Raw genomic sequence first — 26,604 nt, 5'->3', positions numbered from 1 at the left:
TCTTGATATTAGCCTTTACATTTCCCTGTTTTATCTCATGAAAAGCATTTTCAAATGCTAAGACAATTAGGGCAAGGGAGAGAGTCAAGTTTACTCTATGCCACAGCTTAGGGAGCAGAATTCTTGGCCATGTCACAGATAAATACAATACCCTCTTCCTGGAACATGTCCCAGCTTTGCTACCTGGGAATCCTTATACTCCTGTATTTTCTTCAAGGTGTTCTTTGGGATTCTGCCTCCTTCATGAAGCCTTACCAGCCTTAAATTGTTTCACTGCCACCACCATACCCCACCCCTACTTTCCTCCCCAGGCACCCAGTACTAAATGGTGTAACACGCAGAGATTCCCAAATCTTATGGGATAAATGCTGGTTGTGCTAATTTCCAGTTATGGGACCTTGGGGAAATTGTTAATTTCTTGTGGGTTTCCTAATCTGTGGAGGGATGGTGATAGTGTCTGACTTGTAGGTGTGTCGTTAAGATTAAATGAGGAAAAATGCAAGTGCTTAGCATTTCCTTATTGGTGCTTCTCATCTTCTTTGTTTTGTAAATATGTAGTTGGGTGTAAGGTAGGGGCTGTGCCTCTCATCCTTGTGTCCATGGCAGCTGCTGGCACATCACAGACATGAGCTGTGTACTGAATTAATGACATCACATGCAAAAATTCTCCTTCTATGAAGACTTCCTCAAGCTTTTTAGCTGGAGCATTAGTGACAATCAGCCCTTCAAATTGCAATTTCCCAAATTGTTTTTCATTTTAATGACTAGAAGTCCTTATTGAATAGAGAAACTCTCGTTTCTCACTTCCTTAATTATAATTACTGATGTCAGCATCACACAGTGCCCAGACATTTTGTAAATTATAATTCCAGTTGTTCTGTCATTAGTGTTGAGTGAGCTATACTGGAAACGAGTGTTAATTGGGACCTTTGCCATTGGAAAGGAAATGAACTTTTGGCAAGGTGAGAATGTTTGAAATTCCGGCTTAGGCAGGAAAAGGGGAGGGTTAGGTATGGACCGTTGCGGAGGACTCATATACCAGACAGCGTGCTGGTGGTTTACGGTTTATGGCAGATGCCTCTGAGCAGATGTCCCCCTCATTTCGTACCTGAGGAAGGGTGAGAACTTCCTTAGTGTCCCAGCTCAATGAAGACGAGCCAGGGATCAGGTTTCCATTCGTCAGACTTTAGAGCTGATTCCCTAGTAACGTCAGGCAGTCCTGGGAATCAGGGATGGTCCTGCTTTTTGGGGAACTCTGGAGTCTGACTTAATGTAACTGTCGCCTCCAATCTGTGTGTACATATTTTCCGAATTGAGTATGCTGGTTATGCACAGAGCTGCGCGTTGGTCATCAGTGGTGGAAGTACTGACCCTGACTCAGCTCCAGGGGGGCCTTTAATATGCGGAGGTGGCTGGAGGCGATTTGGACTCTGGATGAAGCAATGAACAAATCTTTTTTTTCTTTCTTTTTAAAAAGTGTTGCATTATAAAGGCTAATAATTAAAATCATAAAACAGACCCTGAGAAAGGAAAGATAAGTCCTCAGCAGGAAATAGAAACGAGTGGGGAACCATAAGGATTGGTGGGGATTTTTTGGTTTCTTTATTAAAAAGATTTGCTCATCTGTTCATTTCGGGATGAGCTTGTTGGTTGTAAGTGAGGATGCTCATTTTCCAGTGTTTCCATAGTAACTTTTCCCTCCTTCATCTCGCACTCTGTAGCAATATGATATTACTTTATCCGACCTAAACCAGCCAGTGCTGGTGAGTCTGCTGAAAAGCAAGAGAAATGACAGCACTGAGGCCCAGGTGGCCCACCTGATCCCCGAGCTCTGCTTTCTAACAGGTAACATTTGTGCTTTACCATCCGTCAGTCAGGCTCGTGATCCCAGGCTCCGGACACACTCCGCGGAGGCGGGACCTCCCCCAGCTCGTGGGGACCGGCCCGGAGCATTCATCTGGCCCGCGCAGCCCTGTGTGTTGGACAAAGTGGGAAGACAGAGAGCGCTTGGGAATTGCTTGGCATAGGAGGGGTTGTATGTTTTCTTTAGTTCATGCATTCCCTTTGCTACTTCGACATAAAACAGGCCCCCAGAGATTTCCCTGAAACTAAGCCTCTCTCTCTCTCTCTCTCTTTTTTTAAAGATTTTATTTATTTATTTGACAGAGAGATCACAAGTAGGCAGAGAGGCAGGCAGAGAGAGAGGAGGAAGCAGGCTCATTGCAGAGCAGAGAGCCCAATGCAGGGCTCGATCCAGGACTCTGGGATCATGACCTGAGCTGAAGGCAGAGGCTTTAACCCCCTGAGCCACCCAGGCCCCAGCCTCTCTTTTTTTATGTGCAGTCTTTACTTTTTTATTTATGTATATTAGACCACTTAGTTGAGGTAATGATTGACATGATGAAAGCTGTATATATTTAGGGGCGCATGGGTGGCTCATTCAGGATGAAGCGACTTGATATTGGCTCAGGTCATGTTCTCAGGGTTGTGAGTTTTAGCCCCATGTTGGGCTCCACACTGGGTGTCCTACTTAGTGAAGAAAAAAAATCTAGTAAAAGCTGTACATTATTTATTGAATACAACTGGATGAGTTTGAAGTAACTGTACACTTAAAAACCGTCATCACCATCAAGGTCATAGACCTATCCTTCAGCTCCCAAAGTTTCTTACTTCCCCAATTATGATTATTACTTTGAGACACACTATTCTGTTTAACTTCCACGTAATCTTTATGAAAATCCCTGTGATTTAGGTATAATTCTTATTGCCCCCATTTCATAGTCCAGGGAGCTGAAGCTTGCAGCTTGCTCTTAGTCCCATGTCTTTTAATGGGCAGAATTTAAGATTTTTAACAAGATTTTATTGATTTATTTATTTGAAAGAGAGAGTGAGTGGGAGAGAGAGAAGGAGCAGGGGGACAGGCAAAAGGAGAGGGAGAGTGAGCAGGAGACCGAGGCATGAATGGGAGGAGGGGCACAGGGAGAGGGAGAAGCCCATTCCCCGCTGAGCAGGGAGCCTGATGTGGGGCTTGAGCCCTGGACTGCCGAATCCTGACCTGAGCTGAAGGCAGACGGTAACAGCCTAAGCCACCCAGGCACCTCAGAATTTAGGATTTAAACTTTTACCTGTTCAACTTCAGATCTTAATTTCTTTTTTATGATCCTTCTCATCCCAGAATGAGTGAGAGGATTCAAGGGAGTTAATTGAAACCAGAACCACAAACCTTTACAGTGGTGTTATCTAATCAGAGTGAGCTCAAAGGGAGTAGTAGAGAACCAGTCCGAATTACTTTATTTGGGAGAGACTCTAGAGCCGCTAGTAACTTAATAAGAGATAAACTCTCAAGGTCAAAGTTTTCTAATCCAGGACTAGTTTACCAATGATAACACCACGTTTACTCTTAGCTCTCTGCCTTTGGGTTAGCTGTCCCCTGTGCCTGAATATTCTTTTTTAAAATTTATTTTTTTTAATTCCAGTACAGTTACTGTACAGTGTTATATTCCAGTACAGTTTCAGGTGTACAATATGGTGGTTCAACGATTCTGTACGTTCCTCAGCGCTCATCCCGATGGATGGGCTCTTAGTCCCCTTCACCTCGCTCACCCCCCACCCCCGCAACTCCCCTCTGGCGTCCACCAGTTTGTTCTTTAATTTAGGAGTCTGTACTTCTGTTTGTCTTTTTTCTTTGTTTGTTTTCTTTCTTAAATTCTACATATGAGTGAAATCATATGTTAGTTGTTTTTCTCATTCTGACTGAATTCATTTGATGTTCTACTGTCTAGATCCACCCATGTTGTTACAGATGGCAATATTTCATTCTTTTTTATGGCTGATAATATTCCAATGTGTGTATGTATGTGTGTGTGTACACATGTATGTATATGTTTATGTGTGTGTATATATATATATATATATAGCTACACCCCACATCATCTTTATCCATTCATCTATTGATGGACACTTGGGCTGCTTCCATATCTTGGCTATTGTAAAGAATACTGCAGTAAACATAGGGGTGCAGGTATCTTTTTGAATTAGTGTTTTCGTTTTCTTGGGGTAAATACCTAGTAGTGGAATTGCTGGATCATATTAAACCAAGCTTCTCTCCAGCATTTTTGAGCTTCATTAGTGTGGGAAGCAATAGGGTTTTGATTTTCTTCAGGTATTGTTTGTGTGGTGCCAAAATGACCCTTGTTTTCCTTCTGCGTGAGTTCTAGAAGGTAATTCTCACCATACAGTAGAATATGAGCACTTTTAATCATGCTCATTTGATTAGCAGGGCGGGACTAAGCAAGGAGGACTTTCCACCTTTTAATTTTGTTATCAGTTACAATGGGTATATATTTATTTCACAATTAGAAAAATCAATAAGGATATAATTCTCAAAGGGAGGGGTACTGCTCATTCTTAATGGCGTTCTGATACTCTAGATCTGCACAGTTGCATTTGGTAGCCACTGGCCATATAGGGTTACTGAGCCCTGGAAATGTGGCTAGTGCAACTGAGGGGCCAGCTAGAGACAGGCTGTGAGTGTAAAATACACACTGGATTTCTAAGACTTAGTGTGAGAAAACGGGGAAAATCACTTATTGTAAATTTTTAAAATATTGATCACATGTTGAATTGGTAACATTTTGGATATATTGAATTAAGTAATATATACTATTTGAATTACTTCATTTTTTTTTTTTGGCTTTTTGAAAAACAGATCAACTTATTTTAGAGAGAGAAGCAGGGGGAAGCGCAAAGGGAGAGGAAGGAGTCTCAAGCAGACTCGCAGGGAGCTGGGCCGGGGCTCCATCTCACGACCCTGGGATCATGACCTGAGCTGAAAGCAGGAGTTGAATGCTTAACTGACTGAGCCACCCAGGTGCTCCTCTTTTTGGCTTTTCAAAACATGATTGCTAGAAAATTTAGAATGACATGAGGGGCTTGCATTTTGAGGGGACAGTGCTATCCATAGGCTAGATCCAAGTCAATTTAGGTGCAAAGCTTAAAAGCTGGCAGAGCTGGGCTGGGTTACATTGCATGCTGTTCATTTTCCCTTCGTTTTCACTTCCATTAATAGGGCTGACCCGCCAGGCAACCTCTGATTTCCAGCTGATGAAGGCCATGGCTGGAGAAACGCGTCTCAGCCCTATGAGAAGGCAGCAGCGCCTGGCCAGGCTCGCTGACGACATTCAGAGGTACTGGACCAGAGTGTATCCTGCCTCAGGCCTGGTTTACGGAATTGGATGGTCTACAGAATGTCTCATTCCTTGATGGAATGTCTCTTTGCTGTTGACTCAGGGCAAGGCAATTTTGGGTTGTGTGGTCCAGAGCCAGACGTTCATCCCTGATGCCTCAGGGATCACAGACGGGGTGTTGGGGGAGGGGTTGGAGGGGAAGAGGTTGGAGCCCACGCGGGCCGAAGTACCATCCAGCTTCAACAAGATAACCCTCCTCTCACCTGTTTAATACATGGAGGTTTTGGATAAACATTCAAATGAAGGAAAGGGTTGGAGATTATAAAAACAGAAAACAGAACCACAGCAGACCCCCCCCACCCATATTCGAGATTGAGAATGTTCAGATCTTCATATGGTGGCCTCAGCACATTGATCGTTAGAAAGATTCTACTGTGCAATCTTTAAACTTAGGAATACCTTCGTGCCCTTTGGTTTAGCCCGTCTACCCTCATGCTGCATTCCTGTCCTCATTCTGACAGTTTGCTGTGACCTGGAATGCCAGTAACGAGCGGCTCCCGTTTCTCCCTTCTGACCTACGAAAACGTTGCTGTCTAGTGCTGTAGCCTCGTGACACTGCAGGACATATGGAATGCGGTTACATCTTGAAATTATCACATTTTGAATTTATTGGGCTAAAGGACATAGATTTTCAGAACAGTTTTACTTGGCGATTTTTACTTTTTTTAATGCGGCTCTTAGAAAACTTAAAAATTATATATGTGGATGGCTTTATATTTCTGCTGGACAACATTGTAGAATGGTCTTTTTTTCTTCAAAGATAAAAAATTTGGAGGATGAACTTGGAAATTTCTGCAAACAGAAAAGAAATGCATGTGTGTGCACACTCAGTAAACATTTATTTCATGCATGAATGAATCATAATTGAATGGTGTATATTGTCTCTGATATTTTCAAATTCATATAATCATGTTCTTTTTAGGAAAATGGCAAAGTACTGTACATCATGTTTTGTAATGTGCTTTTTCTTGAACGTTTCTGTAGGGTAAATGTGTGTTTCTGTTATGCTCGTGGTCTCGTAGTTTTCCATTTTATGGCTACACTTCACGTCATTTATCCTGGATATCCCTCAGACTTACACCTCCTGGAGATGCTTCTCTCCCCTTATTCTGGGCTGTAGATTACTCTCCCGGATGCCTCTCCTTGCCATCTTTCAGGAATCGCATTGGCTTCAGAAGCCCGTTTCTTGACTGGTGATTACTTCACCCATCTCATCTTGAGCAGATAGTATCTGAAGCCAAATGATTAATTCAAAGTATTCCATGTGACCAGACCAGACAGAGCATTACTAGATGGAAATAATGAGCTGTTGCAGAGAGCCCGTGTAAGGGAGTTTGAGCTCCCCTAAAGAGAGAGGGGAAGCTTTGCGAGGTAAAGCACGAGTCTCATCCGTCTCTCTAGTGAGGGCCTGGCTCTCCTTGTGCTGGCTGCCACATCGACGGCCAGGAGGCAAAGTCGGCATGCTTGCTCTCCTGAAGGAACTTAGCGCCTACTAGAGATAACCATGTATCATAATCCAAGGATATCGCACATCAACTACGATTAAGGTTTACTAGTTCTAATCTGAAAGTACCATACAAATATAAAGCTGTGATTATTGCTGATACTAATATTCTCCTCACGATCTTCCTCCTGCCGCCTATCCTATGAACCTTCCGAAGCCCAAGTCTGTATGTTTCCTTCCTCTGTCATCTTTCATCCTCTCCTTGGCCAACCAGTTCAGATATTCACAGAAGACATCCCCACACGCAGAGGCTCCATAATGTCTCTTTATTAACATGTTTATTATTGGGAGAAATGGCTCACCTTTATTGAGCACATAGCATGTGCCAGGTTCTGTGGTAGCGGTTTCCATGTCAGCTTGATCTTTAACATCAACCCTTGGAAGTTGCTAAGCTTATTATTCCTACATTTTACCAATAAGGAAACCGTAGCTTTAAAAAATTTGAGTCTTACTCAAGGTCACATATTGTGAAATGTCAGCACTCGGAGTTAAACCAGGGTCTGTCCGGCTCACAGGCCCGTTTTGCTGACCAGGGTGCCACACCAGAAACCTTCTTCATCTCTGCATGTCCCAAATGGGTTCGGTTGTCCCCATCATCATTTGTTTGAGGGGGGGGGGAATGGTGAGTAGAAATAGAAGTCAGGAATCCTAAAAAAATAAATTAGTCCTTGAACAATTCAGTAAGTTATATTTCTCTCTCTAATGATCAGAATTCTTTAGAAAATTATTAATGATTTAAAACTCAACTCTATCAACAGAAACAAGGATGCTCGTTTTGAGCTGGAGACCTGGGGGCTGCATTTTGGATGCCAGATGTCTCTGACTGGGCGGGTTTTGCCTTCAGAAAAAATATTAATGCAAGACCATGTAGTAAGTACTGTGATCCTATTTTCATTTAAAAGTATTTGCTTTAATATGTGTGTGTTTGATCATATGCAGGGGTGACTAGTGGGCTTATAATAGTCATTTGGTTTCTCTATGTCCATGTCCACATCCTCCCTTTGTGCTAAACCTTGAAGTCTCCTCTGTTTTCCTTTTCAATCTGAGTATACTTGGGAGGACTTATCAGCACCCATTGGACATGATTTAGGTCAGTGTGGTTTGGTTTCTCATTTAAAGACGCATTAGAAAAATGTGTATTTCAGGCTATGACAATTAAAATATGCCCACCTGTTATTAGGTGTTACAAAACTCTTGTATCTCTCTCTCTCTCTCTCACACACACACACACACACGCACACACACACACACTCACTCACTCCATAGTATCTGAGAAAATGTTTTAACTGGTGAGAGGTAATTCCAATAGACTACGTTTTCTGATACCGGGGTTCTTTCTTTTCCTCCAAGTAAAATGCTGCTCAGTTGGCATCAACAGGAAGGAATGTGCCCAGAGCCCATCCCTAGCCACACAGAACTTAGTTAGAGGGGCTTTTCTGAAACCTGAAGAGACACTTCTCTTTCAGGCTTCAGTTGAACAAATTAACCTATTTTATGCAAAATGGTGCATTATCGTTCTACTTTTCCCAAGGTTTGCTCATTTTTAAAGCCAGTTACATATTTTATTTTTAAAGGCCCTCTTCTCATCTTTCTTTTTTTTTTTTTTTAAGATTTTATTTATTTATTTGTGAGAGAGACAGTGAGAGAGAGCATGAGAAGGGAGAAGGTCAGAGGGAGAAGCAGACTCCCCAGGAAGCAGGGAGCTGCATGTGGGACCCAATCCCAGGACTCTGGGATCATGACCCGAGCCGAAGGCAGTTGTACAACCAACTGAGCCACCCAGGTGCCCTCTTCTCATCTTTCTCAGGTGATATGTCTAAATGAATGTAACTGAGAAACGGAAGTTTTGTGTTGGTGGCACTGGAATTTTTCAGCATTTCTTTTCTGTCATCCATCCAAGTTACCAAAACCCTCACTGGAGAAGCTGAGGAAAAACTACTTTTAAAAACAAGACAGAACTAAAATGTGTAAAGTACAAAATGTAGGTCCCCATTAAGATTTTGGTCAGGAGTCAGTAAAGAGAAGGTCAGTTTGGTTCCACATATGAAGCAGGTTATAAATATTTAACATAGTCTGTCTCATCATCTCTGTAAGCAAAATCATATTTCTCAGAGCTTTTTTGTTGTGTTTCTTTAGCGTGGAAACTGGTTTCCTTGGAAGGGTCACTAAAATGGGAGAAGGCGCCCCCTAGCGGTGGTTGTGGCTGATGAGCGTTGACTGTGTCCTGGGCTGCTTGCTTTTCTGAACTTGGGTTCTAGGAACTTCACAGGCCTCAGAGTGTTTTGGGCAGTTGTCCTGGGTCTTCTGCCAGCCCATAACAAGTAGGAGTGAGGTGAGGGGGCCATGGCTCGCCTCATGCTGGTGGAAATGGAAAGAATGAACCGTGACTCCAGAGAGAACCAGCGATGGAGGGCTACCCTTGCCCATCTTTTGCTAAGGTCACCTCCTGGAACTGAGTCCCTGCCTGGCCATTTAATGGTGGGGCATTATGAGGGTGCCTGTGGTTGGATTTCAGAGTTTGGTGGAAAGTACAGCCTTCCTGATTGCAGCCTCTGGAAGACCAGTCTAAATCTGTCACTGGCACCAACTGCCTCCATAATGTTTCTCGGCCATAGCTGGGGAGTCTGTGGAACAAGGGGATCGTAATCCTTCCTTAGGTGCTCATGTGCTGACGAGTGACTGGGAACATGTTAACATGCAGATTCCGATTCAGCGGGTCTGGGATGGGCCCCAGGACTCAGCGTTTCTGACAAGCTCTCGGGAGATAACCAGGCCAAATCACCAGGGACTCGATTACAGGGTGGTCCTCTTCAACTCTAACTGTGGCTCTTCCCGGCCCACTGGAACAAGGACATTCTGTTCAGTTCCGGTCCATGGATATCAGCAGAAGGCTGGTAACCCGTCTAAAATCTCCCCTTTTCCGTGCAGGGAGCACAGTTTTCCTGGTCCCTTGGGGCAGGGACTGTCCAAGAGTGAGAAAGGAACTTGTGCCCTGGCCTCATCTTTGCTCCTAGACGTAGCTACTCCTGGCTTGATGCATGTTCTTAACTGCCCCGTAGTGTTTGTGAGCTGTAGTTTGATGCCCTGGAGTATGAGTAGTGAGCATTTTCCCCTTCAGATTGCTTTCTGCCTCAGGAGACTGAGTCAGACAGCCCACTCGCCTGCAGCATTCATATTAAAGACCATCGATCTTAGAGCTGGAAGGGAACCTGGAGATCTTTGAACCAGACACCTTTCTTTGCACACAGCAGCAGCATGAGGTAAAGCGACTTGCCCAGCTGTCTGCAGCCAAGGACTGGCTGGCCTGCGGTGATGCTCAGACGCCTCCCCTTCCAGGAAGCCCATGTACTCTGTCCAGATGTGCAGTGCTTGGATCAGTGTTTTAAGTCTGTGAATAGCAAACTGTACTAAACAGGTCTCTTATGACGAATGTGGACCATCTTTGCACTACTTTTGTTTAGCTGCTTTCTGAATAAATGTGCTCAACCCTTTCATGATCATTATTTTTCTCAGTGTCAGCCTGGGTCTGCTGCTGAGTGGTCCAAGGATATGCGAAATTGCAAGATTTTAAGTGCACGGTCTTTGAGTAAATGGTTGATTATATGCAGCAACAGAGATGAAAAAGTGACCGAGGATTTTCTGCACTGCTTGAGAAGAGCTGGAAGTTCCATAGGATTTAATGTGGACTACCCCAAAACGTGAGAATACACGGAAAATTGTCCCAGCTGTTTTCATCTATTACTTTGGTTTAAAGATCAGAGAGGATGGTTGATGTAGCTACAAAAGCTTTAGCTAAGTAAAGTTTCCTAATACCAAGAAAACAGTTTTCTTGTACCAACAAAATAGTTATAAGTAGATAGATTTTGTAGTGACTGAAGTTTTATACAGTTAAAACATATTTTATGTTGGTCTTTATACAACTGCTTTCACAGTGCTTTAGGCAATAGTCTCATTACCCCCAAGATCTTTTCAGTACTAGTTGGGCCATAAATCCTTAATAAATCCATTAGCTTTCCCCCCCTTAATTATTTCATATCAGTTATTTATAAAACTTAATAGGAAACAGGATATTGAAAGATATAAAAGTTGCATTTCCTGACTTATTTGATAGATTTTATGTTTTAGAATTTAACTTAAGAAAGAAGGGCACCTGGGTAGTATGGTTGGTTAAGCATCTGACTTTCGGCTCAGGTCGTCATTTCAGGGTCATGAGATCAAGCCCTGCATCAGGCTCTGCACTGGTCATGGAGCCTGCTTGACTTTCTCTTTCTATCCCTCTGCCCTTCCACCTCACCCACTCTCTCTTAAATAAATAAACCCTAAAAATTTTAATGTAAAAATAGAGCTGAAATCGGCTTTTCTGATTCTGTTACTGTAGCCCAAGATTATTTAGATAGTTCTCTGATAAAACCAAGGGAATTATTCTTTGAACATTTATTGAGTATCCGCTGTATACTAGATGCTATGCCATTTGCTGGGGATGAGAAAGATAAACGAATTGCTCTCAGTTTAGTAAGGGATCCCTACATATCCAGTTACTCAGAATTGGATCTTGTTTGCTTTTAGGAAAGCAATCAAATTGGTCATGCCTCATTTTATTGAGCTTCATATGCTTCATAAGGAGGAATGCATACTTCTTTTTATTGCTGCTATAGTGAAGGGGCAAATGTCCTAATTGGCAAGGTGGGAAGTTATTCTTTAAACAAGCGGTTACTAATTCATTGCATCAGCAGTATAAGCATTGTTGAAAACCATCGATGTCCTTGAAGTCTCATTTTACAGTGTAGTTAGAATGGTCCTCTTATCACATCTGTTAACAAATCGTCTGGTTTCAGTTCCACCTGCTCTAATTTCTCTTAACCCAGGAGCTAAGAAAGCAGGAAAAGGTGAATGAAAGAAGCCCCAGTCACAGACTCTGGGGTGATGGTGCAAGCTCTTTCTTATATGAATTCCATGCACAAGCTTGTGCTGTGTTCTTAGCCTGTTTTATTTGAAAGCCCTTTTTAAAATTTAATTTAATTTAATTTTTTAAAAGGTTTTATTTATTTATTTGACAGAGAGAGACACAGTGAGAGAGGAAACACATACAAGGGGAGTGGAGAGGGAGAAGCAGGCCTCCCACCGAGGAGTGAGCCCAATGCAGGGCTAGATCCCAGGAGCCTGGGATCATGACTTGAGCCAAAGACAATGACTGAGCCACCCAGGGGCCCTGAAAGCCCATATTTTATTTCATTCTTTTATCTTTCCCATTTATGATTTATTTTTATTTATTTTAGAGAGAGGGAGAGTGGGGAGAGAGAGAGAATATCTTAAGTAGTGTCCTTGTCTAGCATGGAGCCCAATGTGGGGCTCGATCTCATGACCCTGAGGTCATGACCTGAGCGGAAATCAAGAGCCGGGTGTTTAGGTGACTGAGCCACCCAGGGGCCCCTTGGTTCCTGGATTTATATGCCTAGTTCCTCCTGTCTGAAACATTTACCTGATGAGTTTGGAAAGAGTGGATAGTAGATGGAGGCTGAGACTGCGTGTGCAAGAGATTGATTTGGAAAAATCAGGAACGTTTAGTTGCTTTTACAGAGCTGAGGGCCATCCCCAACGCTCAGTTAGAATCAGTGAGCAGGGAACCAGGGTCCTGCCACCTGCTGGGCAAGTCTGAAAAGGCCGCTGGGCATGAGGACCATCCAGCCTGTCCGCCTCTCAGAAGCTGATTCTACACAGAGAATCTGTGAAGTCCTCTGTGTGGGAATTACTTCTACAGCGTCTGGCTCCTAACATAATGTGAGCACAGAACAGATACGTACTTGCTGACTGACTGGTACAGGCTAAATAGTCGAGGCTCCAAACGAGCGGTCACTGAGGAAAAAAATAATCTTTCAGTCGGAAACATTCAGATTAGCTGAATAGCCTGGTCTCATTCATCTGATGATTTTTGAGACTTTTAAGGTTCTTGTGGGGATTCAGTATTAAAGAAACCTTAATCCCAGTTTAACTCTAACCAGTTTCAGATGCTTAGTATTGAGACTCATGCTTTCAAAACCTCACATTCAACCTCATTTTGGACTATGGAATTTTTAATTGTAGGGATATATACAACTGAGAAATTCGCAGTTTCTACCAGACTATTTCTAAGCTAATAAAAAATGATTAGTAAGTGTTTTGGTGTTATCTTGTAGTGGGATTATAAAAATCTGTATTATTTTTAACTCTATGATTATGTGTTACTAAAAAGAGAACTATATATCCTCAAAATTAATCTTTTTATGTAGCATCAAAGTACAAGAAAATCCAGCTGCATTCCTTAGCGCTCTACAGAGACACGTTGATCCTAATGTTCAGTTGGTAAGTATAGGATAATTTTTGTTTTGATGTGTAATTTTTATTTTTTCTTTATATCTAATAGTCTTCTTTCCTTGGAAGAAGGAATGTGAGCACATTCTCCTATAATATGTTTGCAAATGGCTGTGCATTTCCCCAAGAACCCAAGAAAGTATTAATCTTAGTATTTTAATCAGTATTTTATTTCCTTTTCATATTTCTAATGTTAATTTTAATTTTTTAAAAAGATTTTGTTTATTTGTTTGACAGGAAGAGACACAGAGAGAGGCAACACAAGCAGGGGGAGTGAGAGAGGGAAAAGCAGGCTTCCCAGCGAGCAGGGAGCCTGATGTGGGGCCTTTAGTTCCCAGGACTCTGGGATCATGACCTGAGCTGAAGGCAGACACTCAACGACTTAGCCACTCAGGCACCCCTAATGTTAATTTTTAAATACTTGTTTGTACCTCTATCTTATCCTCTTGGATGTCTACATATTTATTTAAGATTTAAGATAAAGTGACTCCCATCGTATCCCATAAATGCTGGGGCTCCCAGTGTTTCAGTGGGTTTTTGGAGGGTTTAGGTTTTTCCATGTTGCCTATGGCTGCTGCCGCTGGATTCTCGCCTCTTTTACGAGCACCATTTCCCGTGCACTGCGTCAGCTCCCACAGCGGCCTCATTTTCCAGAGCACTGCGCATGTGCAGGGGTGTAGTTGACTTGGCGGAGGGTTTGGGACCAAGGCATGATTAGAGCATACCCCAACACTGCAGACAAGTTAAAATTGGCATCCTTGTTCTGAAAAATCTCTCAGCCATCCCTATTTCTTGGAAATGCTTCCTCTTCTTCCAGGCCCCACCTCTCTCTGCACCGCAGTGTCTTACCTGTTCAATGTATGCGTCCAGGCTCCCAGCATCCCTCTCTACATTTCCCGCAAAGCAGCATGGCATGTCTGTTTCTCTTCTAGTCAGACACAAAAAAGGCCCATAAGGATGATATATTGAACAAAAGGAATTCTAACCCTAAGAGCATTTCTTTTCGTTAAAAATAAAATAAAAACAGATCATAAGAATACTACAAAGAACTGTCATATACCGGTCACCCAGATCCTCCAATTGTTGACATTTTATCATATGTGTTTTATTGTTTCCTTCCTTCCTATATCTATATATGTCTGTCCTCTTTTTTCCTGAATCATTTGAGAGTAGGTTACAGATCTGATGCCCCATTGTCCTTGAATACTTTTTTTTTTTAAGATTTTATTTATTTATTTGACAGAGAGATGACAAGTAGGCAGAGAGGCAGGCAGAGCGAGAGGGGTGAAGCAGGCTCACTGCCGAGCAGAGAGTCCGATGCGGGGCTCGATCCCGGAATCCCGGGATCATGACCTGAGCCGAAGGCAGAGGCTTTAAACCACTGAGCCACCCAGGCGCCCCTGTCCTTGAATACTTTAGTGCATGTTCTCTACAAGCAGGATCACTCTCCTACAGAACCATAGGACAACCATCAAAATCAGGAAACAGTAAGACCAGCTAATCCACAGACTCCATTCACATTTCTCCATCTGTCCTCAAAATATGTCCTCTCTAGTAAAAGGATCTGATGTATTGCACTTGGTTGTGCTGTCTCTTTAGACGCTCTTTCAATCTGAAATAGTTCCATAGTTTAAAAAGTTTTTTTAATTTTTTATTAATATATAATGTATTATTAGCCCCAGGGGTACAGGTCTGTGAATCGCCAGGTTTACACACTTCACAGAACTCACCATAGCACATACCTTACCCAATGTCCATAACCCTCTCCTTTCCCACCCCCCCCCCCAGCAACCCTGGGTTTGTTTGTTTTTTGGTGACATTAAGAGTCTCTTATGGTTTGTCTCCCTCCCAATCCCATCTTGTTTTGTAACGTAGTCGATTAACACGTATTTTGTATTTTATATATACCATATACTGTATTCTTACAATAAAGTAAGCTAGAGAAAAGAAAACATTATTAAAATCATAAGGAAGAGGAGCTACATTTATGGTACTGGACTATACTTATCCAAAAATCTGCATAGACACGGACTCGGACAGTTTAAACCCGTGTTGTTCAAGAGTCAACTGTAGATACATAACACATACATCTATGTGTGTCTATGTTAAACATGTGTTCACACCTCCAGTTCAACCCAGCAGCACAGGGAGGTGTCCCCCATATCCGTATTTGTACCTCCCTTCTCTGGGGGGAAGCACGGCTCCTGCTGTTCACATATCACCTGTGCCTCCATCCCCTGTAGGCAACCAATCTCACTTGTCTCCCACCTTCTTTTGGCCCCCATCCCCGCTGGACCACTGTCTTGTTCTGTCACCTACCTTGCTTGGTCCCAAATTCATAGGATGGAAGGAAGGAAGACTCCTCTAAGAGGATTGTGCTGACAAATGTATTTCCCTATTTTATGTAATTAGGTGTAAATAATTTTAGCCCTTGACATGATGATATTTTGAACAGATCTATAGGTGAAAAATCACTTTATTTGTCCTCTGCTAATCACGACAGTGCCCATGTTTTCTATATTATGGCAGTTTTGAATGTAAGGGGTACAAGATGGAAGGGAGATGCAGGTAGGTCAGGAGAGGCCCTTTGGAGAGAAGCACCTGATAAGAAAGAGGCCCGATGACAGAGATGGCAAAATTTAGAAATACCTGGGGACCTGAAGCTTCTTTCTCCTTATTTTCCTTCCGCCCCATATCCCTACTCTCAGGTCACAGTAAACAACAGCAACAACAAAATATTGTTGTTTGTTTCTTTTATTTTGGTTGTCTAGTACCTAGTGGGGGAAAAGACTACTGTGCAAGCTAGTCCTCCACCTGGCCTATGCGTGGGTGAGGCTGGGGGAGCGGGGTGGGGGTGAGAGCTGGAGAACCACAGGAAGGGCCAACAAGGGGCAGGAGGAAGCTGGAGAAGGAGCTAGGTTAGGAGGGAATTTGGGGAGCTTAATAGAATCAAATCTGAAGAGATGTGAGGCAGTGAAAGCCAAGACGGATGGGTAGCTTTGGAGTGGGACTGTGGAGCAGGTGGCTGATGAAAGGGCATTTGAAGCAGCGTTGACCCGTTGTCAGTGGTTAAGGGCCATTTGAGACGACTTTAGATATGTTAGTGTTTGCTTCTTCGGAACTTAAGGGCAAGATACTTGGAGAATCCACCTACTCATTTTTGTTTGTTTGTTTGTTTATTAGAGAGAGCACACATGCTTGAGGTGTGGGGGAGCCTGACGTGGGGCTCAATCTCATGACCCTGAGATCATGACCTGAGCCAAAATCAAGAGTCAGACACTTAACCGACTGAGCCACTCTGCCACCCCTCAGTTTTTGTAAAGCTACTTTTAAACATAAGTAAGGTGACTTTTTCTTCCTTTTTTTGTCTTTTAGGTAATGTGTATCCTGCCTTCTAATCAGAAGAGCTACTACGATTCCATTAAAAAATACCTGAGCTCCGTCTGCCCCGTGCCAAGCCAGTGCGCCCTCACGCGGACCTTGAACAAACAGGGAATGGTGATGAGCATTGCCACCAAGATCGCGATGCAAATGGCCTGCAAACTTGGAGGCGAGCTGTGGGCTGTGGAAATCCCTGTGAGCAGTCTGTCACTCTTCTCCTTTTAGCAATCCCTCAATGCTCTCCTTAATTTAACAATGACATCAAGTGGGAGGTGTTTTCCCATGATCCCAGAAGTGCTTGTTGTGGTTGTTGGGTCTGTCATCTGTCTGTGGGCGCTGGGCTCCGGCATGACTCAGGACCCCGTCTAGAAGGTAAGGTGCAGTTCCTGTTGTCCAGGAGCTTTGCGTGAGCTGTTGGCAGCACATCTCATGACTGAGAAGCTGGGCTGGCAGAGACTTGGAGGGACTCGATCTGGAGCCGCTCTGCTGCTGCTACAGGAAATCTGTGCTCCAAGGTCTCTGCTTTTATCAGCTTTCAGCAGCTGCTGGCCGTGAGAGGAGCTCCACACCCTGGAGGAGGCTCCCCAGGACTCAGGCAGCCGGCAGACCTCTGATCTTGGACTGTGGCGGGAACTGAGAAAGTCCTCTTCTCTTTCCCTAACTGTTGGCCACTGTAGAAGGAGGGGAGGGAATGAGAAGTGAAGGAATGGTGTCCATTGCCTTCCATTTCTGTAAGCAGGATGTATGTGGGGAGCCCCAGCCGCCTCCTGGGGGCTGCAGAGCCAAGGAGCGAGGTGGGGGGGGTCCCCCAGATATCTAAAGAATGGGGGATGCACTTCTCCTTGAGATCCCTGCAGCCCAGAGGCCTGGATAAATGACGGACCACTCACCTTGAGCCTCTTGGGTCACCACAGGCACTTGTCCATCTCCCCAAAGGATGGTAGCCACTACAGTGAGACTCTGAAGCAAAGTGTGTACCACAGCCCTCCCTCCATCTTTAAGTCTCTTTGGTTTCTGGTTTAATAGGCTGCTTCCTCGGGCCCTTGGTCTCGCTGGCATGTAGCTTCACTTAAATAATTTAATAACTAGGGACAGTTTTTTAAAAAAAAACTTATTAAATCATCGTTTGGGGAAATAATGCCCCATTCCATTAAATCATGAAAAATTTACTTTTACAGTTGAAGTCCCTGATGGTGGTCGGTATTGATGTCTGCAAAGATGAGTTCAACAAGGGAATGGTGGTGGTTGGATTTGTGGCCAGTATTAACCCCGGAATCACCAGGTGCTTTTACAATTACAATAATTCTCTAATTATTGTTTGTGGTTTAGATAAAAACCATAGAGCAGGAAACAGTTTGTGTTCTTCACTCATTTTATTTCTTTATTTATTTATTTTAAAGGTTTTGCTTATTTATTTGACAGAGAGAGAGGGATCACAAGTAGGCAGAGAGGCAGGCAGAGAGGAATGGGGAAGCAGGCTCCCCGCCGAGCAGAGAGCCCAATGCTGGGCTCGATCCCAGGACTCTGGCATCATGACCCGAGCTGAAGGCAGAGGCTTTAACCCACTGAGCCACCCAGGTGCCTCTTCACTCATTTTTAAAAATATGAACAATTTAGTCATAAATTATAGTTACAGATAAAAATGTGATTGATAATCTTAATAGGTAGCCTTATGGAAAAACTGTATTTATGCAAACATCAGGACAAGCTGTCACTCATATACCCATCATATTCCTAAAGTGATGGATGATGGAAATTCTTACATATCTGTACATCTGCCCTGTTTTGGGTCCTGTGCTAGAAACCTCATGTACATTACGTCAAGCAGCTAAGTTCTGGCTTCATATTGTTTGTATTTGTATCCTGATCTGCCATGTACTTATTCTGTGTTTGATGTCTGGCTATTTAAACTTGCTGTGCCTCACTTGTAGTCACCTGTAAAGTGGGGATGTCGGCAATGCCTGTTTCATAGGGCGTGTGTGGAAATAACGTGAGATAAAGTGCTTAAACCACAGGCTCAGTACGCGCAGCACGTGCTTCTTGTTACTGACACTTGCAGATGGTTGGTGTAGTTGTTCATGCAGCTGTTGGAAACAGAAACAGGTTCGGTGGTAATGCATTAAATATTGAGTCATGGTACTTAAGTAACTGTAGTTCTTAGGATCGTTTTACTATTTGCAACGAAACAGAGTGTTTTGAGACTGTAGGAACCGTGATGTATTTTATTCCCGGATGTAAGCGGTTTGGTTTACTCCATTAAATTTGTGGTCAGGTATATACTTGGGATGGCGAGAAACAGGAAAAGTCGCGGTGGGACTCCAGATTCCTTCCAGCTTGTATGAGATCCCGTTTGTCATTTCGTTAATGAACCAGATAAAGCATTTCCCGTTTGTTAGCCTCATTCCTCATTGTGTCATTATCGGTTATATAATAATAATGTCAATGCATAGTTACCACTAAGCCATGACTTCCATTTTTCAAGTGCTTTTATTTAATTAGTAACTTTAGCAAGAGAACTTCTTCTGAAATTTAAATAAGTTAATCATGTTCAGATTTCAAGTCCAAAAGGCTCATTGATAGGAGTTGACGTTTATGCCTGAGAAATCTTTGAGTATTTTGAAAGTAGATCTGCTAAACTAATAAATTCCTTTGTAACAATAATGTAGTGGTTTATATTTATTATTGCTTATTTTGTGCCAGGTACCATGCTAAGTCCTTTATATAGATTATCTAAATTAATTTTTACAACCTTATGAGGTAGTAACTACCTTACCGTCTTGTATGTTTCCTTAGTACAGACGAGGAGACCGAGGCTTAGGTTCATGTGGCTGGTGAGTGTGCCAGCCAGGATTTGAACCCAACTGTATCTGATGTCAGTACCATGCTTCAGTTTCTCTTACCAACAAATTTCTTTTGGGGAAGGGAGGTTCTTAATATAATTGTACTCATGTAGCATATACAAAATCATGAGCATTAAGTTTTATTCACAATGTCTTTTTTTTATTTCGATTGCGGCATAATGACATACATTACATCAGTTTCAGTATTCAGCATAATGATTCGATATTTGTACACATTGCAAAACGATCACCACAGTGAGTCTGTTAATATCATCACATAGTCATAACATTCATTTTTCTTGTGATGAGGACTTTCAAGATCTACTCTTTTAGCAACTTTCAAATATGCAATAATACAGTATTATTAACTGTGCTCACCAAGCTGCTCATTACGTCCCCAGGACTTCCTTATTTTGTATCAGGAAGTTTGTATCCTTCGATCTCCTTCTCCCCACATCCCCACTTCCACCTCCTGCCTCTGGCAACCACCAGTCTCCTCCTGTATCTAGAAGCTTTTTTTTCCCTCTTAATTTCACATGTAAGTGAGACTGTACAGTACTTGTCTTTCTCTACCTGACTCATCTCACTCAGTGTAACGTCCTCAGGACCCATCCATGTTGTCACAAATGGCAAGACTTTATTCTTTGCTGTGTCTGAATAGTATTCTGGGTGTGTGTGCGCACGCGGACTCACACACACATCTTTATCCATTCTCCCACCGACGGACACTTTGGTGGTTTTCCTTTTCTTCACTTAATCCTAGTGCACGTCTAGGGTAGACATTTTGAGTCTGAACTTTACTTTTGTGTTCTTCTCAATTTAGGTGGTTCTCTCGCTGTATCCTCCAGAGAACGACGACGGATGTTGCAGATTGCTTGAAAGTTTTCATGACTGGTACTCAAAATATCGCGGTGTGGGTGGGCTCCGAGCACGATTCTTTCTGACTCAGAGTCGGCATGCCCGTAGCAGATCAGACCGGGGAAGCAGATGCCCTCAGCCTGCCCAAGTAGACCGTCACCTGGTTAGAGATTTCCAGTGCTATGTCCTGACTCATGCTCATAGATATTGGAGAAGCCACACGTGTCCTCTGTGTGTGATAAACAGAAAGCCAAGAGGAAGGGCAGTTTTTAGCTGCTGGTGGCTCTGGCAAGCAGGGCAAATACCAAAGGAACCTACCCCAGAGAAACAAGGATTGTGACAGAGTGGCATGAGGTCTAGAAACAGGAAGGAAGCCTTTGGGGTGGGGGTAGAATAGGATGCTGGCAGATGAAGGGCGGCTTAGCAGGAGAAGGTGGGGAAGAAGGCAGGCGGGGAAGGGTGCCTTCTATGTAGTGGGATGTGATGGGAACAGTGTCTGGGGCTCCCGTCTCCTCTCCAGCCCTGGTCGGTGCCTGGCCTTGGCACTACCTCGCAGTGTGGTTTGTACAATTCACTTCCTCTCCTGATGTGCTTTTCCCGTCCATAAACTCTGGGGGTGGGGGGACGTTGTAAATGTTTCCTAAAAAAGTGAATTTGGTGATATGTGTTGGTTATGGCCTTACCTATATGATCATCTTCTGTTGAACTAAAATTTCCTGGAAAATAAATTCTTCTGAAGCAATTACCCAATGTATACATGAAATTAAGTATTATGTTACTTTGCCCTCACTTCAAAACTTGTTTTTTTTTAGTAGTCATGAAAAGTTTCTGTTGATAGGAGTTACTGTCTGGGCTCTGCTCTTGGGGCAGTTTCTAGTTGGAGTGGGTGGAGATGTTCTCAGAGTTCACATTGTCGGTGCAACTTAGAACCGAATTGGGTGAGTCCACGGTAAGAGATGCTCTCAGAGGAGCGGCCACATCCTTTCCTTATGTCTTCATATTTACGCTCATTGGAGAAGGAAATGACATGGAGTTATCCAGCCTGTATCTATCGATAGCATTTAAAGACTCGAAGAAGCCAAATTAGTATTCTTTTGGTTTTGGGAATTTGTTTATTGCATGACTTCCTTGATTGCTGGAATATTAAAATGTCACAAAAGAGGCACGCTAAGTTCAAGAAAACGTTATGCCATAGAAACTATTATGAGTCCTCCAAGAGCAGAGATGCTGAATATCCCCCTAAAGTTACCTGCTTTTATTATTATTTATATTATTGCAGATACAACTCAGGTCTAGGAATTACCCTCTTAGGGAAGTAGTAACACACTTCTCTAAAACCCTGAGCTCTAGGGGGATGCTATTCTTTGTTGGTGCTGGATGAACCATTCTCTTCTCACCAACTAACTACTCGTTCCACAGGAGCGCTCAACAGATGGCACAGGCACAACCATGGCCTGCCCGCGCGGGTGGTCGTGTACCGGGATGGGGTGGGGGACGGCCAGCTGCAGACCCTGCTTGAATACGAGGTTCCGCAGCTGCTGAGCAGTGTGACAGAGGCAAGTTCCAATACCAGGTAGGCAATCACTGTGCGTTCCCCGCACTTGCGGTGACAGCTCCTTAGTTAGAAGTGTTAAAATTCATAGATGCCAGCATCTTTTTTTTTCACGCAGTGAAGGTAGGCTCTATGCCTGCATCATGTGAGTACAGCCGATGGTTAGATCTCCCGCAGCTCGGAGCATCGTTGGGATGCTGTTCTGTGAAGTGGGGGTGGGGGCACCCGGAGGAAGGCAGGTGTCCTTCAGCGCGGCTGACACGGAGATCCAGCCAGGTTGGGGGAAGACGCTTCACACATATTGATAAGCCATGGGACTAAACATGCTGTGGTTTGAAATACAAGGCCCAAATCAGCCAGGGCTCAGGCCCTTTCAAGTGCAGGCCCCAGTACGCGGCCAAGGTGGGTGGGAGGTGCGAACAGCAGTGGAGGGCAGAGCCGCTGGGCTGCCTCGCCCGTCGCCAGCCTTCTGGATTCAGGGGTGTGGTAGTGAGTATGTCAAGTGGCTGGTGCAAGGAAAATATTAGAACTGACAAGCAGGGGAGGATGATAATCTCAAATTGGCTTCTTAAAATATTTGGGGGAACGTTCCTCCAAGCAGAGCCCTGTGTTCATCTGTCCGGGACACCATCAACACCAAAGGTGCAGGCGTGAGTCGTGGAGGAGCTGAGTCCCGGCAGCATCAGGATCGGGCAGCCAGCGGGGAGGGCGTAATGGCTTGGGGCGGGGGCAGTATCACCTGCCGCTGCATCCAGACCCTCACAGCCCAGGTCTCTCCCTCCCAACTGACCTCAGGGGACTGTGTCTGCTCCCATCCACAAGCATGCAGTTGAGGGCCAGTGGGAGTACATTCAGCAGCTGACTGTGCTAAGGAATGCTCTATCAGTATGACATCAACTCTGAAAAGTTTCTACATTGAAAACAATATATTTTTCAAATAAAATGATTAAAGTGAAATTTCCCCATAATTTTTGCATCCCAGTGGTTGCTTTGGGAATGATGGCCGGTATTTGGATCTGGCCTTGGCTTTACTGAATCCAGGCTTTAATTCCTGGTCATTCAACATCTGGCCCAAATGTGCATTCTGTCCATCCATCTATCCTCCTCAGGTGTGTGTCTTGCGGGATTCAGGAATGATGATTTGAGGAATAAGAGGAACCTGTGGGTCTTTTTTGCTGTTCAGGAATTGAGAGGAAGGATGAAGGTGAAATAAGGGGGTTATTGCTAATGCAAAAAGGAAATCTTGTCTCCATGGAAAATTCTGGAAAGTCTTCCTTTAGAGGTACTAGTTGAAGCTCATTGCCTTACTAACCATTGCTCCCGTCCCCTTCAAGGGATAGAAACCAGACGAGTGACTGGACATGGCACACTCTTGCCACAAGGAAGAACAACCTCTAATTTTGAAAACTGTGTATCTTGGGGGGAGTTGATGTGGGGGATAGTTTTTACTTCATTTGGCAGTGTTTTTCTAATGAATGGATGAATTTATCTAGAAATTACCAAAAAAGATGACTAGAAAGCTGCAGGCTTGTTTTTGACTCTCTGCATCTCCCTTTCTGCCTTTCTGGTTCCAAGCGCCAAGCTGTCAGTGATCGTGGTCAGGAAGAAGTGCATGCCCCGATTCTTCACTGAAGCAAACCGGTCGGTGCAGAACCCGCCGCTCGGCACCGTGGTGGACTCCGAGGCCACACGTCCTGAATGGCAAGTGCTGTTCGAAAGCCAGTTTTCCGCGAAGTGTTCGCTGCCTGTTTTTCATGCTGGGCCTCCTTGGCTGGGCTTCTTTCTCACGCTCGTGCCCGTTTCCCGCTCAGGTATGACTTCTACCTGATCAGTCAGGCAGCTGGCCAGGGAACGGTTACCCCCACCCACTATAACGTCATCTACGACGACAATGGCTTGAAGCCCGACCACATGCAGAGACTCACCTTCAAACTGTGCCACCTCTACTACAACTGGCCGGTGAGTGACGCTGTGGGACACGGACACGTGGCGTTCCCTCCCGGGGTCGTCACCCGGCTCACCCAGCACGACGCCAGACTTCCCGAAGGAGGAATGAATGCATGCATGCGTGCATGAATGAATGAATGAGGCCCGAGTCCACAGTAGGAGAAACCCAGTCTGTCCTAGAAACGAAGCAGCAATAACTGTTAACGTTATTATTATTACTTCTAGCACTAGTATTTATTATTCCCGGAGGACCTTATTCTGTGCATTGTCTTAAGCACACTAGGGAGGAAATCAGGGTGTTATTTCCAAGTTGCTGTTGAGGAAATTGAAGCCAGCTCAGACACTGTGTGCAGTGGGAACATTAAGGTTGCATCTGTTCTGTGTTTCCGTGCACGAAGCCGAGGGCCACTGTCAAAGTCCGAGGCCAAGGTTTGCTCTGAGCCCCTTGGAGCCTTGAGTCACAGGAAACTTAGATGAATGCTAAGTGTGATGGCTCCCAGCTCCCAGCTCCCAGCTCTGTGGTGCCAGACGGGCCCCCAACCCCATCTCACCTGGTGAGTCTGTGCTCCACAGGATGCGGTTGCCCTTTGTTGGTTGAGTTTAGGTGGTTTACTTGCGAATGCTTTCTGCTGTGTATGGAATTAGCAGAGGATAAAACTCAGGAGCACAGATTACTCTAAAGAACAGGCAGACCTCGTAATTGCTGTCAATATGTTTTCTCCTCAGGGCTTAATCAGCATCCCAGCCCCCTGTCAGTACGCGCACAAGCTGACCTTTCTGGTAGCACAGAGCATTCACAAAGAACCAAATCTGGAACTAGCCAACTCTCTCTTCTACCTGTGATGACGGGAACTACAGGTGTCCCGAGAGGAGCCGTCTGAGGAATGGGTGGATTTTGTACAGACCTGTCGCAGGTGCAAGGCTGTGACTGGGGAAAGGAGATTGGGCTTAGTTTCAACTTTTGGAAAAACACCCAACACAGTTTGATCTGAGGTGGTTCAAAAGAAATACGTAGTGTTTTATTTTGAAAAGTTTTATGCTCGTGATAAATCCCCATGCTGGTAAATGGAATTAAAATGTGCCATCATCGGTAAGTAATTCCACAAACTGAATATCCTCTAAGAAAATAAGTGTTTGCAAGGTGTTTTTGATGGTAGGGAAATGGGGTGTAATTCCCACCTTAAATTTTGCCCACGTTTTGTTAAATAATATTATAGGACGTTTTGTAGAGTGGTTCAAATAGTTATTAGAAAATAAAATTCAGAGCATTGCATATGTGTTTACTGTTGTTTGAATTTCAGTTGAAGTTACATGCAGACCCCATGATTGGTTTTCAGCACAGACTTACCCACTAACCACATCACCACCCTCTGAGTGATGTTTTGGAACCAGAGCACACCTCCTGCTCTCCAGAAGGTGCTTGATCTCACTTATAAGCAGGTGCTCGCACTGATGACCTCGCCTCGCACCGCACTGAGAAAACGGATTCCCAAAGAAGAGGGCTGGCCCAGGCCCCATCCCCTGCCCCCACTGCAGGGCAGCTGTGTGTGGAAACCCCCCCAACCCCTGTCATCGTAAATGAACCCTGTCACTGATCCTGCGGGTACCAAATCCCGCTCCTGCTCTGGGAATTCTCCCTCTCCCTCCTGCGGCAGCCATTCCTTCCTCACACTGGGTCATTCCTGGCATCATCGCCCCTATGCTGTTACTCCTCCCATCTTGAAGAGGAAACTTCTTCCTCCTCCAGTGTCCACCCCATTTCTTTGCTCCTCTTTGTAGAAAAAGTTCTCAGAGAGCAGTCGATGCCTGATCTACCAAATTCCATACTCCAGTCAGAATTCACCACACCCACTACGGCATCAAGGCTTTTACCTCCGCTTTGTCTAGCCGGATTGTCAGTTCTCAGGCCTTGCCTTCCTGAGGGATCCCAGCCTTTGACCTGGTTGGTTATTTCCTCCACCCTCGACTCTCCAGTGGCCTCTAGGAGGACATGCTCTCCCGGTTTCTCTTCTACTGTGTCAGTCCCTCAGTCTCCCTCGGTCTCCTTCTCTGGCTTCTTATCTTCTCGTCCTTTATACATGAAAACGCCCCAGGAAGGAGAACAGGACTCTGGAAACAATACTTTCCTGCAGGGGCATGAGGAGGGCAGCAGGTTCTCTCTGAGGTGTGAGATCCCATGAGATGGCCCTGAGAACACTGTTTTCTCCTCGGGAGTTCTCCCTAGGACTGGTCAAAAGGTGTCCACCATGGGTCAGTTTCAGTGATAGTGGTGCTCACCCTTTGCGGGGCTTGATGGTGGAGATTAGGACCCTGCAGGCCCAGAGCCGAAGGCTTTACATAGACCTCTACTCTCCATAACAGTTTATCCATCAGGCACTAGAATGACCATTTTACAGGGGATAAAACTGAGGACTGAAGATAACCATGGGGCTTACCAAATCTTATAAAATCCATAAATTGTAGAGCTAGAATTTGTCCTCAGGTATGTTGGACTCCAAAATCTGAAATGAACCACAGCCTACTGCCTTAATAACAGATTCTATAAGAACTTAAAAATTTCTCCCTGAGTTCTTGGATGAGGAAGTGTCTCATGTTTCAAGTTGGAGTGACATAAAAGTCTTTGGAGGCAAGGCACTGTACCAGTCCAGAGTGGTTGTGTTTTTGTTTTGATGCTGTTGTTTCCTTCTTTCCGAGTGCAGGGATTTTGTTAAATGCCATCGACCTAGCCACCGCCTTATAGAAATCAACACAGGCCATTCAGATTAGCAATACAGAAGCCTGGAGAGCTCCTTACTCTTTTCCGTGTGAAGTACTGCCCAAAACCGTGGCTCCGTACCGTGTTAGCCCACCAGGGGGCAGACAAGAACCGTTATATGGGCTCAGCCTGGCCCCTTGGTCCACTTGGTGCCAGGGATAAGTGGTAGAATG

At 44.4% G+C, this 26,604-nt stretch overlaps 1 protein-coding gene across 5 annotated transcripts in view; it reads left to right on the top strand.

The window, feature by feature from the left end:
- PIWIL4 (piwi like RNA-mediated gene silencing 4) overlaps window positions 1–24,911 on the top strand; it is a 77,561-nt gene extending 52,650 nt beyond the window's left edge. For 4 of the 5 annotated variants that reach the window (XM_046015608.1, XM_046015609.1, XM_046015610.1 and 1 more), the window contains 12 exons: window positions 1,722–1,845; window positions 5,069–5,186; window positions 7,509–7,620; window positions 10,264–10,448; window positions 13,017–13,089; window positions 16,474–16,674; window positions 17,658–17,761; window positions 20,143–20,213; window positions 21,597–21,750; window positions 23,305–23,430; window positions 23,541–23,688; window positions 24,403–24,911. In XM_046015608.1, the coding sequence (XP_045871564.1) occupies window positions 1,722–1,845; window positions 5,069–5,186; window positions 7,509–7,620; window positions 10,264–10,448; window positions 13,017–13,089; window positions 16,474–16,674; window positions 17,658–17,761; window positions 20,143–20,213; window positions 21,597–21,750; window positions 23,305–23,430; window positions 23,541–23,688; window positions 24,403–24,519 (1,533 nt within the window). In that variant the 3' untranslated portion in view covers window positions 24,520–24,911. The remainder of the gene's footprint in view (window positions 1–1,721; window positions 1,846–5,068; window positions 5,187–7,508; window positions 7,621–10,263; window positions 10,449–13,016; window positions 13,090–16,473; window positions 16,675–17,657; window positions 17,762–20,142; window positions 20,214–21,596; window positions 21,751–23,304; window positions 23,431–23,540; window positions 23,689–24,402) is intronic. The other variant, XM_046015611.1, reaches the window with a different exon arrangement.
- Window positions 24,912–26,604: the final 1,693 nt, after the last annotated feature.

This window comes from Meles meles, chromosome 8, assembly GCF_922984935.1.
Source record: "Meles meles chromosome 8, mMelMel3.1 paternal haplotype, whole genome shotgun sequence".
In the NCBI taxonomy this organism is placed as follows: Eukaryota; Metazoa; Chordata; class Mammalia; order Carnivora; family Mustelidae; genus Meles; species Meles meles.
This window is presented reverse-complemented; position numbering and strand designations above follow the sequence as displayed.